The 16,022-nt window shown below is 36.1% G+C and overlaps 1 protein-coding gene across 2 annotated transcripts in view; it reads left to right on the forward strand.

Moving 5' to 3' along the window:
• The window catches only part of NSMAF (neutral sphingomyelinase activation associated factor), a 55,569-nt gene that overhangs the window by 36,684 nt on the left and 2,863 nt on the right, over positions 1-16,022 (forward strand). Inside the window, exons 13-27 of one of the 2 annotated variants that reach the window (XM_081266082.1) lie at positions 1,427-1,603; positions 2,636-2,715; positions 3,218-3,308; positions 3,401-3,464; positions 4,922-4,973; positions 5,067-5,187; positions 5,575-5,706; positions 6,728-6,770; positions 7,074-7,237; positions 8,934-9,042; positions 10,586-10,644; positions 12,864-12,931; positions 13,679-13,746; positions 14,112-14,235; positions 15,144-15,227. In XM_081266082.1, the coding sequence (XP_081122208.1) occupies positions 1,427-1,603; positions 2,636-2,715; positions 3,218-3,308; positions 3,401-3,464; positions 4,922-4,973; positions 5,067-5,187; positions 5,575-5,706; positions 6,728-6,770; positions 7,074-7,237; positions 8,934-9,042; positions 10,586-10,644; positions 12,864-12,931; positions 13,679-13,746; positions 14,112-14,235; positions 15,144-15,227 (1,436 nt within the window). The remainder of the gene's footprint in view (positions 1-1,426; positions 1,604-2,635; positions 2,716-3,217; positions 3,309-3,400; positions 3,465-4,921; positions 4,974-5,066; positions 5,188-5,574; positions 5,707-6,727; positions 6,771-7,073; positions 7,238-8,933; positions 9,043-10,585; positions 10,645-12,863; positions 12,932-13,678; positions 13,747-14,111; positions 14,236-15,143; positions 15,228-16,022) is intronic. The other variant, XM_081266083.1, reaches the window with a different exon arrangement.

Consider the following 16,022-nt stretch of genomic DNA (forward strand, 5'->3'; position numbering starts at 1 on the left):
GACTGAATTAAACTATTCTTATTTACAAAGTTGCCAGATTAACATAATGGAATGATTTTAAAAATGAATGTTGGAGTTTGACTAATATTATCTTATTTTGTTTGTTCTTCTAGTGTATAGTGTACCCATTTATGAGATAAGTAGTAAAGTACATTTTCCCTTACAAATTAAATTTTTCCCTCAAGGAGTGATAGTTTACATACGAAAAGGAATATATATTATTTTACATTAAGTTTATAGTTATATTTCTCATTTATTGAACTCTTTAAAGTGAAATTAATACATGTCTATAGCTTTGCTACAAATTTGCTTTTATCTTTTTGTTTCTGATTTATTTTTCTAATTGTAATAAAATTACAACAAAAAACTCAGCTTCCCTGGTGAGTCCTAAAATCTCAAGTCAAAAACCTTACCCTGATCTAAAACATCTGATTTCTTTCAAGCTGTCAGTTCCTTTGAGTTTTTTTCCTAAGATTGTATTTTTTCAGGAGTGGCAAAAGGGGAGGGGGAGAGTTTGATTTTTGAAGCCCATTCTTAGTAGCTGATTGGAAAAGATATTTGTTAAAAAAACAAATATGAATATTGAATTAACATGTATTCAGTTGCTTGATGCATCCAGTAAAAAATTGAAAGCAGAATTTTCTGAACAAAATGAAAACTACTTGAAGGACAATTGGTTCAGTCCACACTCTGAGAGTAAAGTTCTTCTTGGTATGTGTTGCCTGTGACTCCAGTTTTGCAGTCAGGAGGCCAGTTTGAGAATTGGTCCTCTTGCCAAACAATTTTTTTCTTCTTTAAGTTTCTTTTATTTTTCTTAGTCCTCACGTGCATGATATGTAATTGTTGATAAATTAACATTAGTATACCTCTTCCAGAGCTAAAAGAAAACTAAAGGATAGTTTTGTTCTAATTCCATAAAAGTGAAGATAATAAACCTTCACAAATGGCCATTAGTTTTAAAAATGCACTAGAACTAAGCACATTTGGAATGATTTTTTAAAATTTATTTATAAATATCTGTTGTTATGTAATATTCATATATTTGCTCTGTAATTTTATATTTGTTTAGATCACGTTATATTTTGGTGGTTAGATAGTAGTTCAATATATTTAATAATTTACTCTCCTGGATCTTAGAGGTATCCATATATAGTTGAGCTGCTACATTGTGAAAACACATCAACGGCCTACTTTTCTTTTCTCAAAACATACATTTCAGGGGCTGGGGATATGGCTCAGTTGGTAGAGTGCTTGCCTTGCATGCATAAGACCCTGGGTTCAATCCCCAGCACCACAAAAGAATATATATGTTTCACAACTTTGTGGAAGGGTCTTACATTTTAAACATCTAGTTTTTACATACTAAGTAAACGCTAGCCAGCCATTTGCAGAGTTTGTGACGGCTCCGGGCCTTCTCCTTCTTCAGAGCACCACGTTGCAGAGCACACTGCTGAGAGCTACATGTTGCAGTGGCAGCGGGGGCACCTTTCCAACTACCAGTACCTCCTCCATCTCAACAACCTGGCTGACCGCAGCTGCAATGACCTCTCGCAGTATCCCGTGTTTCCATGGGTAATAAGTGATTATTACAGCTCAGAATTAGGTAAATGCCGTGTATGGGTTTTGACGGAGCTGAATTGGAAGTGGTCATCTTAATAGTTTTTAAAGGAGAGAATTAATTCTGCTTTAGAATCCTGATATCATACATGAGCAAATTAGAGCTCATTACGATTTTATTACTAAACATCATCAGTTTCTGTTCCAAGATACTGGATAAGTGTTCCATAAATCATATAAATGTTTCTATGTTTTCTCCACCAAACCTCTTGAAGGAGACACAGAAAATAATGTGCATAACTTTTATCTGGTTTTATATTGTTTTCTGTAAATACCAAGTTTTGAAATATTTAAGCTTCTCATTGAAAATCATGACGCAGTTTATCATATTATTTTAAAATTCATTTTGACCATGGTGATTACCAAAAGAAATTTAACTATTCATCATAGAATATTTAATCAAAGAAAGAAATAAAAATCATCTATACTTGTATTACTGAGAGATAACCATTTTAACTTTGTGGTCTACGTACTTTTCTTTTGCTCCCTCAAATTATTAAAAATGTGATCATATTATAATTTTATTATGTAATATTTATAATTATATATTGTGAACAATTAATTCCTTTTGACAGTTCACTGAATTGAATCTTTGTGATTGAAGGAAATAATAGATTTTCTAGGAATATGAGAATTTATCTCTCTCATAATATTCAGGTCCCTAGTTTTCAAATTATGTTAATATCACAGAATAATAATATTCACTGTCATCCAAACAGAAAATAAGTCTTGGTAAAATAATTACTTTTTAAGTTACTTTAATTTTTTTCTTGTCTTAAATTGGAGTACAGTTCTTTTGTTTTTAACCAAAAAATTCAATTTCATTGATTTTTGTCAAATTAAAACTATTACTCTTATGTGGATATTGCTATCCTTTTCATTATAACTATATAAATAAAAAAATAAATTTAGGGATTTATATCAACTGTTTTTAAAAACTATTATAGAAATAAAACTGAATTTGAATCAGTTCAGTAGTATAATGGCATAAGCTGAAGTTATTTATTTTTGTCTACAGATTTGTCAAATCCAGCAACCTTTCGGGATCTTAGTAAGCCAGTGGGAGCCTTGAATAAGGAACGGCTGGAGAGACTGCTGGTACTGGATTGGGGATGCTGGGTTTCTAAGAGATATCGTGAGCCACAGCCTATGTTTCTACAGTCACTGAAATTCATTCTCCCAGTCTTTGGGAGGTGTACCAGGAGACTCACTGACCCTGTGTAATAGGTTTTCTCACCTCCTCCCCACCACAAGTGCTCACCATTTGTATTTTTGATCTGTAATTCAGGAAGTAGGAGGGTGACCTGTTTAAGGTTTACCAAATATTTTCATGAAGGCACTCAATGGTAAATGGCACAAGGGATGCGTGCAATCAGTTATGTTTCATCTAGCCTCAACGCTGTTACCACAAAGCCAAGAAAACCAAAATTCTTGTGACAGGAATGCCATTGGTCACATTGTTCCTTCCCTCTTCTGTTTATCCTTAGAGGGAAATTAAGGAATGTAGTGTATCCACGCCCATGATCTCTTAAGCTTTTACCTGAGTCAGTTACTACTTTGTAGCCAACACTAAGCACTATTTTTTTCCCCTATATCATAGATACGCTATGAGGAAATGCCTGAGCCAAAGTTCATGTATGGAAGTCACTACTCTTCCCCAGGTTATGTGCTCTTTTATCTTGTTAGAATTGGTAAGAATCTTCAGCAATATCCTCAGTTACATCTTATTTTTCTTTATGAAATGATTCTATGATCCGACTTAACCTGATTTTTTTTTCTCTAGCACCAGAATATATGCTATGCCTACAGAATGGAAGATTTGATAATGCAGATAGAATGTTCAACAGGTTTGATATCAATGCCTCCCCATCTTTAACACTTTGAGTACAAAAACACAGTATGTTTCCTTTAAAATTCTAAATAGGGCTGGGGTTATGGCTGAGTGGTAGAGCACTTGCCTAGCATATGTGAGGCACTGGATTCAATTCTCAGCACCACATATAAATAAATAAATTAATTAATTAATTAAATAAAGGTCCATCAATGTCTAAAAAAATATTTTAAAAAATAGTAGATATGGGGCTGGGGATGTGGCTCAAGTGGTAGCACGCTCGCCTGGCATGCATGCGGCCCGGGTTCGATCCTCAGCACCACATACAAAGATGTTGTGTCCACCGAAAACTAAAAATAAATAAATAAATATTAAAACTCTCTCTCTCTCTCTCTTTAAAAAAAATAGTAGATATAAACAAAAATATAAATATAAAAAAACACTACTTGTAGCTTTTCGTTTTAGGCTTTTTCAAAACATATATATGTGTGCATGAATGTGTGTATAAATGAAGTGCATATTTTAAATATAGATTTTTCTCCTGCCTTTTGTAGCCTAATATTAGATCTTGACATTTCGCCCATCATTAGGTATTCTTCAAAACACTGATTTTTAAAATTATTATATCACATTCTAACATGTCATAAATTATTTCAACTGTCTTTCTCTGTTGGGCATTTCGATCATTTCCAACATTTTATTATTCTTAATTCTACTATAAATTGATTATAACTTAGAGAGAGAGAGAGAGAATGTGTGTGTGTGTGTGTGTGTGTGTGTGTGTGTGGTGTATGTGTGTATACACATATATATTCAGTAATATTTCCTTTAAATAAATCAAAAGATAAAGATGGAAATACCCAGTATCACCAAAAAAAAAAAAAAAAGAAAGAAAAAGGAAGTAAAGTTTTCTTAGAATCCCACCACAATGAGATAATCATTATCATTTGTTAATATTTTAGTTTATGTCTATACACATACTTTTTTCTGTTTTTTTTAATAGTTGTAGATGGTCAGCATACGTTTATGTGTTTAGTTTTTTATGGGGTGCTAAGGATCAAACTCAGTGCCTCACACAGGCTAGGCAAGCGTTCTGCCACTGAGCTACAGCCCCAAGCCAATACACATACTTTTAAATGAGCTATTAAAACAGTATGCTGATATTTTAATGTCTGGGCACCTTGAATGAGGCCATGTGTGTGTGTGTGCGTCTAATGATGTAGACTTGAACTCTACACTCATCCCTTTGTGACCCCCAAAGAAGTTACATGAGCCCCTGAGCCCCATTTGTCTCTTTCATTGAAGGGGAATACTCACTATGTGAATATTAAGAACTCTGAGTGAATGAGAAAAATGAGTTAGTATAGGTAAAGAGTACAACAGTAGTGGTTGCATAGGTGGGTGCATAGGAAGGACTGCTGTTGGTATTTCTGTAGCTTAGATTTAACATGAGATTTTTTTTTCCATATTTAGTATTGCAGAAACCTGGAAAAACTGTTTGGATGGTGCAACAGATTTTAAAGAGGTAAGCAGTTAATACTGAGTATTCTCAGGGCTTGTGGTTTCTAACTGTTTTTAAAAATGTTACTGTTTTCTTTTCTTCCCCTGGAACTTTCAGTTGATCCCAGAATTCTATGGTGATGATGTCAGCTTTTTAGTCAATAGTCTGAAGTTGGATTTGGGGAAGAGACAAGGAGGACAGATGGTTGATGATGTAGAACTTCCCCTGTGGGCCTCAAGTGAGTACCTTCATGCACATACTGTGTTATGTACATTTTTTACTGGATAGTACAATTTCAGCGTCATTGTTTTCGTGCTTAAATTTTTAAAAATAACAGTATTATTCTATAAATAAGTCAATATCATTAGTCTGTTCCAAATCAGAAGTATTCTGAGTCTATGATATAAAAACATTCATATGTATTTGAGAGACATAAGATTGGAAAAACAATTCTTACCATTCCCCACCCCAAAAAAATGTACATTTCATGTGGAGGTAAAATCTCATTAAGAAATATGCACTTCTTAGGTATCCTAGAAGCTTAATCTGCATAGGGACAGACAAAAGAAATGAGAGTGAATATAATGGAGTCTGTGTCAGGTTTTGATTGAGTCTGATCTGCTAGGTCCCGAGGACTTTCTCCAGAAGAGCAAGGAGGCACTGGAAAGCAATTATGTATCAGAGCATCTCCATGAATGGATTGATCTAATATTTGGCTACAAGCAAAAAGGGAGTGATGCTGTTGGGGCCCATAATGGTATGTATTTATGTTCATTGAACTTTCAATTAGAGTTTAGTGAGGAAGAAAGCAAACAAAGAAAAATAAAGTTAGAGCAATCAAACATTTCTTTAGCAGAAGCATCTTCCTATCAGAAAATACTGCTCACTGGCTCCGTGACCATGGGTTAGATACAGAGTAACCAAGGATACAGGGCTTTTGCCTAAATAACAACTGCTGCCCCATGGTCTCAGTGTTTCAGGACCCCTTGTGATTACCAAAACCGGTGAATGCTCAAGAGTCCCGTATGTAAAATGGTGTTGTGTTTGCATATAACCTACATACATCTTCCTGCATATTTAAATCACCTCTAGATTACTTATAACACCAAATACAATGTAAATGCTGTGTAAATAGCTGTTATACTGTATTGTTTAGAGAATAATGAAAGAAAAAATTTGTACCTGTTTTGTATAGATGCAGTTCTTTTTTTCAAATATATGCAGTTGGTTGAATGCACAGATGTGAAATCCACAGATATAGAGGGCTGACTGTACTCTCCATCCCATTTAAAAATTACTAAAAATTGGATAGAACAGTGACCTCAATTCTTATGAAAGGCCCCAGAGTTTCTTTTTAATTAAACAGAAAAAGAAAAAAATAGTGGACAATATACCTCCTCTTCAGCTTCTGTGCTGATCTGCCTCCACTTTTCTGGGCAGTAATAAAAAAATAAAGCTAGAAATTCAGACCTCATTGCTCATGGCAGTGCAGAGTCAGACCAATACTCTGACTCAAGCTTCCCTTAAGGAGAAAATAATGCTGACCAAGGTCCACCAAGATAACAAATCAACTAATCAGCCAATTCAATTTTTGTTCATCAACAGATAATAATTCTAGTTAATATTTACTCAGTTTATAGTAGTATGTTTTGCAAAGTGGAAAATCAGTGTCTTTGAATATAGTTTTAAATTGTTAGGTTGGTTGTTTATATTCTGAACAGGGTGAATATGATACCTAAATAGTACAACTTTCAATAGTGTTTACATCTCTCTTTCAGTATTTCATCCCCTGACCTATGAAGGAGGTGTTGACTTGAACAGGTACTTAAATATCTATAAAGCATTTCTATATGAGTTATAAAATATCTCTATCTGAATTACTAATGTAGTTATTTGAGAGTGTTAAGATGTGGAAATTTTAAAATAAATTCTATCTTGTCTTCACTATTACATTAGTTATAAAATAATCTAAAAGTCTGCAATGAGGCTTAGATAGTCCTGGTCCATAGTTGCTATTATTATTTGAGGGTTAATCTCTCCTGTTGATCTACATTATTTGAAACATGTGCTTTCAGGGAACTTGAACCTGGTGGTTTACTGCATTATTTGTGTTCTGTCCTAAAGCATTGAGGATCCTGATGAGAAAGTAGCCATGCTAACCCAAATCTTGGAATTTGGGCAGACACCAAAACAACTGTTTGTGACACCACATCCTCGAAGGATCACCCCCAAGTTTAAAAGTTTGTCCCAGACCTCCAGTTATAATGCTCCTATAGTAGATTCCCCAGGTAAGTTTTATAAAAAGAACGTGAGCACCTTCTGTTTCTCCTTGTGTTTGAGATGTTTCTGAAGATTCTAAAGAGGAGGTGAACTGCTTAGAGATGTTTCTCAGGGGCTGGAGGTGCAGCTCAGTGGTAAAGCATTTGCTCAGCATGGAAGGCCTTGGTTTAATCCTCAGTACTGAGAGGAAGAGGGAGAAGGAGATGTTTTTCTTCTCTCCTGTTTTTTTGTTTTGCTTTGTTTTTAACTGTTAACTTTGAGATAAACACTTTTATTTTCTAGTACTTTGAGTGAGACTTGGCTATATTTTGTGCTGTGGGTCCCTTTCTTTTCTGTTTTACAAGTTAGGGTTTAGTGCTGAGCAATTCATGTATTCTTAATATATATATATATATATTAGTATATAGTTGTAGATGTACACAACACCTTTATTTTGTTTTTGTACATATTTATATATTTTTATTATATTATGTTTTTATATTTATATATATTATATATATATATATATATATAATTTTAGTTGTAGATGGACACAATATCTTTATTTTGTTTATTTTTTATGTGGTGCTGGGGATCAAACCCAGTGCCTCTTGCGTGCTAGGCGAGTGCTCTACCACTGAGCCATAACCCCAGCCCAATTCACATATTCATACTTAGAACCCAGACCCTGGCTGCTGTAGCAGTCACTGTCCACCTTGCTCTTTCCCCAAAATGGCTTCCTCCATCTCCGATTCTTTACCAAACCTACATACAAACCTTAAATTCAAACTGTTCTGTTTTCTTCCTTTTTTCTTATTTAACTTTTGACAAACAGTTACAGAGTATTCTATCCAGATGCTAGGTGCTAAAATGAACTTGACCCATTTTTCACACTTGATATTTGGAAAGGAAGGAACCACCACTGTACCTTTACTCAGTTATGTGTTTTTTTTTTATCTGATATCAGAGAACCTCAGCCTATAGCCCCAAAGGAAGAGCTAGCTGTGTGGCACCATATGGCACCTTGGCAGCAAATTCACTGCATATCTTTTTATCCCCAATTCTGTCTATCCCAAGCAAATCCAGGCTTTTCAGGCTCATGGTCTCAAGCCTGGAGGAACAGCTTATAGAAGTTACTTGACCCAGGGGTAGCTCAGTGCACTTCTTTAAGACATACTGTATGTTTCACGAGGTTAAGTCATAAAAGACCATAGGATTATCTTGTGATGCTGTTTCATCCTGTGCTCTGCTAGGTCACCAGCTACAACCACAGTCATGTGATTGCTTTAAGTGCCAGCATTTCTTAAAGCAGAAGTGAAAGCATTTCTTTTATCCCATCTCTTGTATTGATTTCTTCCCTCCTCTTCCACTTCAAAAACAAAACGAAACTTCTGCATTCTTAGGCAGTGGCCAGGTTTTCACAAAGATTGCTGATAAGGAAATGGTTGTTCAGTCTTATATTTCCTGAAATTCGTGAGTCTGTAGGCAAGTAAAAGCTTTGCAAACTTTGGGAATACTATAGTACTCAGATACCTCTTCATTTTTCTCTACATAATTTCTTTCCTCATCTAACATGGCCTAATATCTAATAAGTACATTTGACAGCAGTTACAATTGGGGGGAGGTGTTTTGTTTTCTTGGTTGTTTAATTTTCATAGATAATAACACAAATAGGATGAAGTTGTCTGTCGGTAATTTAGTTGACCCAGCAATGATTTAATGTAGTCTCTCCAGGTGAAGAGTCTTTTGAAGATCTGACCGAAGAAAGCAAAACACTGGCCTGGAATAACATCACCAAACTGCAGTTACATGAGCAGTATAAAATCCACAAAGAGTAAGGATATCTCCATGCTTCTCTGTAGCCTATAGTTTTTGCAAAAGTTAAAACTTTCATAGGATTGAGCTGTTTTAAGCTGAGTTGGGGCGGGGTGGGGGGAGTTTTCTTTCAATGTTGTCTTGATTGCTTTTTATCCACCCCCCATGTCTACGGTGATCTGTCACCTAAAGTCAATGTAGCAAATGAAAAGTTTGGCACAAAATGACATATGTTGGCCCCCTCGACTCATGCTGCCATTGCTGCCATCTGTCCTTCTATAACATGAGTTCAGTTCTGCAGACAAGAAATGGTCTTCTATCTCTCAGACTGAACACACCACCCCTATAATCATTGATGGTCTGAAGATAACTATATTTCACTGCACAGTCGTGAAATGTTTTTTGCAAAAAAAAGTGGGATGCCACCCATTATGTGAATTTTTTATTATGATTATTATGCTGGTATTCCTTAAAATCCTGTCTTTGACACAGGATTAGAATGCAAATATGTGCTAATGTGTGACCATGATTATATGGTGAAATACTGGGAGAAGCATGATCTTTCTTCCTCAAGTGTTGAGTTTACTGATAATATGGGGGAAATGCATCTTTTAAAAATATGATAAATATTAGTGTATACACAGAGAACATTGCAAAGATCACATGAAGTTTTTAAATCATACCTGTACTTCAAAGAAACTGGGCTTGCTTTGGATACAGGGGAGATGTGTGTGTTCCCTCTCCTGTCTGTAAAGGATGTTCCTTGTCCTTCTGTACGAAGGTTTGAGAAGCACTGACCTAGCCTGGCCAACTGGATTACAGGAGCCCAGGGTCCTGCTACATGGCCATCAACAGCCTGACAGTTTCATGATTGCATATGCCATTGCTCATGGGTGGACCTGGACATGCTGTATGCCTGGCTTAAGGTGCATGACTCTAAACCAGAGTACAGCATTCTGAAAAGAAATAACTAGTTCTACCCTGTCCGTTATTTTAACAATGGTGTGTCTTTTCTCACCTTCTCCAAATAGCATGTATGTAGACAGGGACCTTGTAATCCAAGACAACAAAGACATGAATAAACCCATAGTGTTCATTCATGTGATGTTTAATGACTCTTGAATGTCCTCTAGGAGGATATGCTAGAACCAGATAATTGTGTCATGTTTGACAGACCAGATGCCAAAGAAATTGGATTTGGAAATGACACAAGTGAGGTGGTTATAAAAAGGAGGTTCAGTTATCTTGGTGATGGTCAAATAAGGTAGGATTGAAGGAAAAGCATTTTCCAGTTGTCAAAAATTGTCAGAAGCACATTCAGCATTGACCCTGGCTATGTGGAAAGCTAAGAGTGGGAATGTTTTCTGGCCACAAGGAATCATCAAAGCAAAGGCAGACATTGCCAAACTGTGATCTGTTAATGGCAATTATATGCTAGACAGATCCAGCAGACAAAGTACAAAGAAAAAATTAAGTAACTAGGTGAAAGTTAAGGACTTGGAGCAAAGCAGATGTCTGAGTACATGGCTGATAGTAATTTATAAAACTTTGTTTTTAAATAGGGCAGTCACGGGGATAGCGGTCTCATGCAATGGGTCTTCAGTCTTTACAACATCACAAGGTAAGTTTTCCTACCCAAAAAGAGGTTTAAGTTGACTCAGAGCATCTACATTTTTTATCTCCTGGTTGAGTACTTTACTTGCGAACACTGCCTCCCCATAAAATAGATTAGAGCAATTTGTTTGTAATATATTATGTAAAATGTCATTATAATTTGCCAAACACAAAGTAAAGTGCCTTTCTGTTGCTGATAAGGTTTCCCGGCATAAAGATAAAGGCCAGAGTTTCTTACCCATGTCTGGTTGAGATCTTTACCACCTGCCATGGCAACGTGTCGGGTCTGCTTGCTGGCTGTGCGTGAACCCAGAGTGGGATGGCAGAGACTTCTCAAGAGCTGTGCCAGATGCATGTGCGCTAGCATGTGCAGCGCAGCTTTTCTGTTTCATTTCTCAGTCTTGTCATGCAGGATTTCTCTCTCTCTCTCTCTCTCTCTCTCTCTCTCTCTCTTTTTATTGTAGGATTTAGCTTGAAATTGAATCCATGTATTGCCAATATGACTGTATCATGTCAGAATTCTGAAAACCCCTGACATGATTACTTGATAAGATTTACAGCTGTGTTTCAACAATACATTAGAATTTGGCCATCTTGATCTTAAATAACAAAATGGATTTCTTGCTGTGCATTTCTTTGTTTCCCTGGTAGTCTGTGTAATTATATAATCAATCAAAGGGTGTCCTGTCCCACTTATGTTCAGAGCCTGAATTGGCACTCTGGAAAATATGGAGGTAAAAGGGGTGATGCTTCAGCCGTTCTTCTTCAGTGATAAGAAAACCAATTCTGAAAAATTCACTAGGTATTTTTAATGAGGCCACTTGTTCTTTATTAATAATAGATTATGTTTTTCATCCATTAACAAATGATATCCAGGGTGAGGATATAGCTCAGTTGGTAGAGTCCTTGCTTCACATGCACAAGGCCCTGGGTTCAATCCCCAGCACCACCAAAAAAAAAAAAAGAAATGATATCCAACTAAACACTTCTAGGTACATCAGTACTCTCAGTACTCCCAGATTCTGTTTCCATGCTTTATCATCTATAACATTTCATTACCTTCTCTCTAAATATAGTCTCAGATTTTATAAAACAGAATTTCCTACAAGACATGGAAAATATTGATACTGTAGAGCTTAGGGACCATCACATGCAGGACCCACACTGGCCACATCAGGGTCCTGAGATGGTGCTCTGGTAGAGGGAAGCAGTCCATGATTTGCCAGCATTTCCACCTGCTGAATTTGCCAACATTGTAGCACTGGAGAGAAGGCTCTCTTCCTGAAGCCTGTGCTGTCAGCTGGTTCTGTCTGGCATGGTTTGTTAAATTCTTCAGCTCACTGTACTTGCGTGACCCTGTGAACCCTGGTTTTATAAAGAGTATCAGCCTTCAAATCTCAGGCTTATTAAGCATTATATCACTTCTTTATGGATTTGCCTAATAAAGCAAGAGTTTTTAAGTTTTGTTGTTGCTGTTGTTGTTTCTTATCATGTTTAAACTTTCATGATGTGTGGTACTGATTTGTATGCATTCTGGTGGTCACCCCAACTTTACAATTCTTCCTCAGCTATGCAGTATGTTTTGGTATGTGGGTATTCAGAGCTACAACCTGAGATCAGCTCTTAATGCAGGCTTTAACCTGATCATCTCTGGTACAGGAAACAAATCTGTTCAAAAACATCTTTATATTCCCAACTGGCTTAGGGTATTCTTCTATAGGATGTGCCAAATTAGCTTTGTTCAATAATTTGTGGTGAACATTCACAGCTGCCTAATAGGATCAAAAGCAAGGTCGGGAAGATTTATCATCATTGAACATATCTCCCAAGGAAAAGTTCAAGCAGTAGTGTGTTCGTTCTTTTGTTTTCATTTTCAAGTTAATGCTGAAGAATGTCTTATTATTTTAATGTTAAGATCCCTGTCGCCTTCTCTTCAACTTCAGCTCGCCTCAGTTGCCAGGCTTTCTTGCCTGCGTCATGCTGAAATGTCAACCGTGTACTATGTTTTACTGGTTTCTGGGATTTAAGTTGATTTCCTCATCATGGAGTTCTAGACTGTAGAATCTTCATGTGGATGAGGCCTTAGGTCATCCAGCCTTGTCTACACCCAGTCCCTTGGAATTACATACTCTTTGGCCTTCAGGAATAAGAAAGGCAGCACTCATTGGCCACCTGTAGTGAGTAGAAAATCTTTCTTACATGTCTGCTTTCTCATTATTACCTTAGATTCCACCTTGAAGATGTTTTCTAAAGAATCCAAAATGCTTCAAAGAAGTATATCATTTTCAAATATGGTGAGTTCATTTTATCAGTTTTATGATGGAAATTCATGTAGTAGTTTGCTTTATACACACACATAATGACATTTAATCTCGATCAAAACAACTGAGTTTATTCCTGTGTGGCATCCACAGAATACCTTGGTTGGCTTCAATTTAAATTTTTTTTCAGGTTGTCTCTTTCTCCTACTATTGTGATTTCCTTTTCAGGCTAAAAGTCTTGAAAAAAGACTCAGTAGAATTTGCTTTACTAAATCTTTTATTTTTAACTTCCAGAGTAAATGTTTATGTGCTACTTATGTATTTCTGAATTGGTAGGATACCCAATGCAACAAGAACAGTTCCTCTAAAATTAGAACATGTTTTTAATGTAAATTATCCAAAACATTTTGGAATTCCCTGAAGAATTTTGGAAGTTTTTCTCACTTACTTAATTGTATAATCTGGAGAGGACATTTTTGTTGTTGAGAATTATCCTGGCCTATATCATCCACCCTATATTTGCTCCAGAGTGTTAACAGACCTCCTCTAGCCCAAGGCAGTGAGGGCCACCAGGGCCTGAGAGTCCTAGATCATAATACCCTTGACACATTGGACATTGGGAGGAATCCTTACATCTGGAATTGGCCACTTCAGAAAACCTGGTCATGAAGAGAGACTCCATAAAGAGAATTTGAGCATTTATTTTGGAAGGAACTTATTGACCATGTTAAGGATTTACTAATCACTTCATATTGTTAATTCAGATCATTTGTATTTCAGGCTTTATCGTCTTGTTTACTTTTACCAGGAGATGCCACTGTCATAAGCTCTTCTTGGGATAATAATGTGTATGTATCAGTGTACACTCCTTTGTAATTCTCCATACAGAGTAGCAGGACCTTCCACTACCAGAACACTATGTTTCTAAAGAGAACAAATATTATAGATGAGGAAAATATCGAGTCTAAAAATTTCTCCACTGGAACCTGTTTTCTTCTGTTTTAAGTGAGTGTAAAAACAAATGAGCCAGACTGAGAAATTTCTAGTTTTAAATTCAAATTTTGAATTCTGGTTTGATAACAATCAGAATAAGAAATTTGTAATTTTTTAGGCCTTAGTAAATAGTAGCATTGAGTAATATGTTTTTTAAATATGTGTTTGAGTCTTAAAATTAAGATGGAACACTGTTTTAATACCTCTCATTATCTTTTAGCTATTTTTATTCCATAGCATTTGGAAGATGCCAGGACACATTGATGGGACATGATGATGCTGTTAGTAAGATCTGTTGGCATAATGACAGGCTATATTCTGCATCGTGGGACTCGACAGTGAAGGTTTATATGTGACTTTTATCTGAAATGTTTGGACATAAAAAAATTCAGACCGTTCAACTATCTGTTTTGAATATGTTCATCACTCCACTGTTTAACAAAGTATATAAATAAGGATGCTGAATATTATTGCATTTTTAAAAAAATTTATGCACCTAATATATTAAGAAATTTACAGTGATTTCTGTATTGTGTATTCAACTGGTGGCTGAACAGTCTACAATTCATTAAAAGTTGTACAGAAAAAAAAAGTACAGAGGTAGCCCCTCTTATCTAACCTGCCTGGAACTAGTAGTGATCAGTTAATCAGGAAATGTCAAGTTAAAGGGAACAATAATTAAAAGATATATTTAAAATCTAAAACATACAGATGCTTCATTTTCATTTACCATTCTTTTTAGGTAAGACTCCGCAAGCCTTTTTCTTTGGAATCCTACACAACATTCCCACAAAAACCACATCAGTGTTTATCTTAAGTTTTCAATTTATATTTATGTAAAAGAAAGCAAGACCCTTAAAGCCATTAGAATTCCCTCAGGAATTTTTCAGGAATTTTTTCCTCTCTATTTAATATGATTATTTGCCTGTACCTAATTTTAGTAAAATTTTCAAACATTAATGACACTATACAGCTGCATTCATATTTCATTATTCACAAAATACTTAAAGCACATAATTATAGCAGCAACTGACAGGGACAGACACAGGCACAGTCACCTGTAAACAAGCACGTGCTGATGGGGGGCCATGGGGGAAGTGTAGGCCCCAGGGAGGAGGAGCTGGATTGTAATCAGCTTAGATTCATCAGCAAGTATATTAAATGAAGTAGGTCAAGACAGTTTTTCCAAACAGGTGGAAATGATTTTATAGGTAAAGTTTAAAAATACCTCCTGTAATATGTTCCCCCCTAGGTGTGGTCTGGTGTTCCTGCAGAGATGCCAGGCACCAAAAAACACCAGTTTGACTTGTTGGCTGAGCTGGAACATGAAGTCAGTGTGAGTACCAGCAACAGAACTGCAGAAAGCTGAGGGTCCAGGGGTGGGTGGGGAGGCGGTTCCTGGTTATATTTGTGTGTATTAATTCATTGGCATTGTTGTATTTTGCTTATTGGAAATTATAGGATAACTGTTTTTCAAGTTAACTGTACATTTCTAAGTCTGCTTTCTTTTTCCTCCAATGTGCATCTTTCCACATTTTTCTGAGAATTAGCTTCTATACCTCTCGACTTCTAAAATATCAATTTCTGAGCCTCAAATTCTTTGGGGCAGCAAGCTGGGGCCTGTCAACCTAAGATGAGACCATGTCTTCTGACCTAGAAGGTAGATGGGACCCATCTGTTTAGGAGACACTCATCTCACAGTTGAGAACAGTTACCTGCCATTTAGGACGGCCAATTGTACACAGCCTGGTAGCAGAACCAAAAGGGATCTTAGTTCTTGCACATTGTTTTCATGGGTCTCAGTGCTGTACCTTAGTCTATAATAGTAGCATTGCCTTTCTCCTAAGGCTGTTAATTGATATCTAATATTCATGGTCTTCAGAACAACTGAAGTTAAAAAATATTGAGTATGTAATTCAAGATGGTATGCAAGTGTAATTTTGTGGATCGAGTCTCCGCTCCTTATAAATCCCTCAAATAGTCATGGATCAGCCTGAGACTATCAGTGTTAGGCTATTGAAAATAGCATTACAATTGCCCTTGCAATATTTTATTTTCATTTCTGCTTGTATTTGTCAGCAAATGAGTAATTCTACTTCATTTTAAAATAAATTATCATTCAGTAGGATGC

Source organism: Spermophilus citellus (assembly GCF_964194105.1).
Source record: "Spermophilus citellus genome assembly, chromosome: 14".
In the NCBI taxonomy this organism is placed as follows: Eukaryota; Metazoa; Chordata; class Mammalia; order Rodentia; family Sciuridae; genus Spermophilus; species Spermophilus citellus.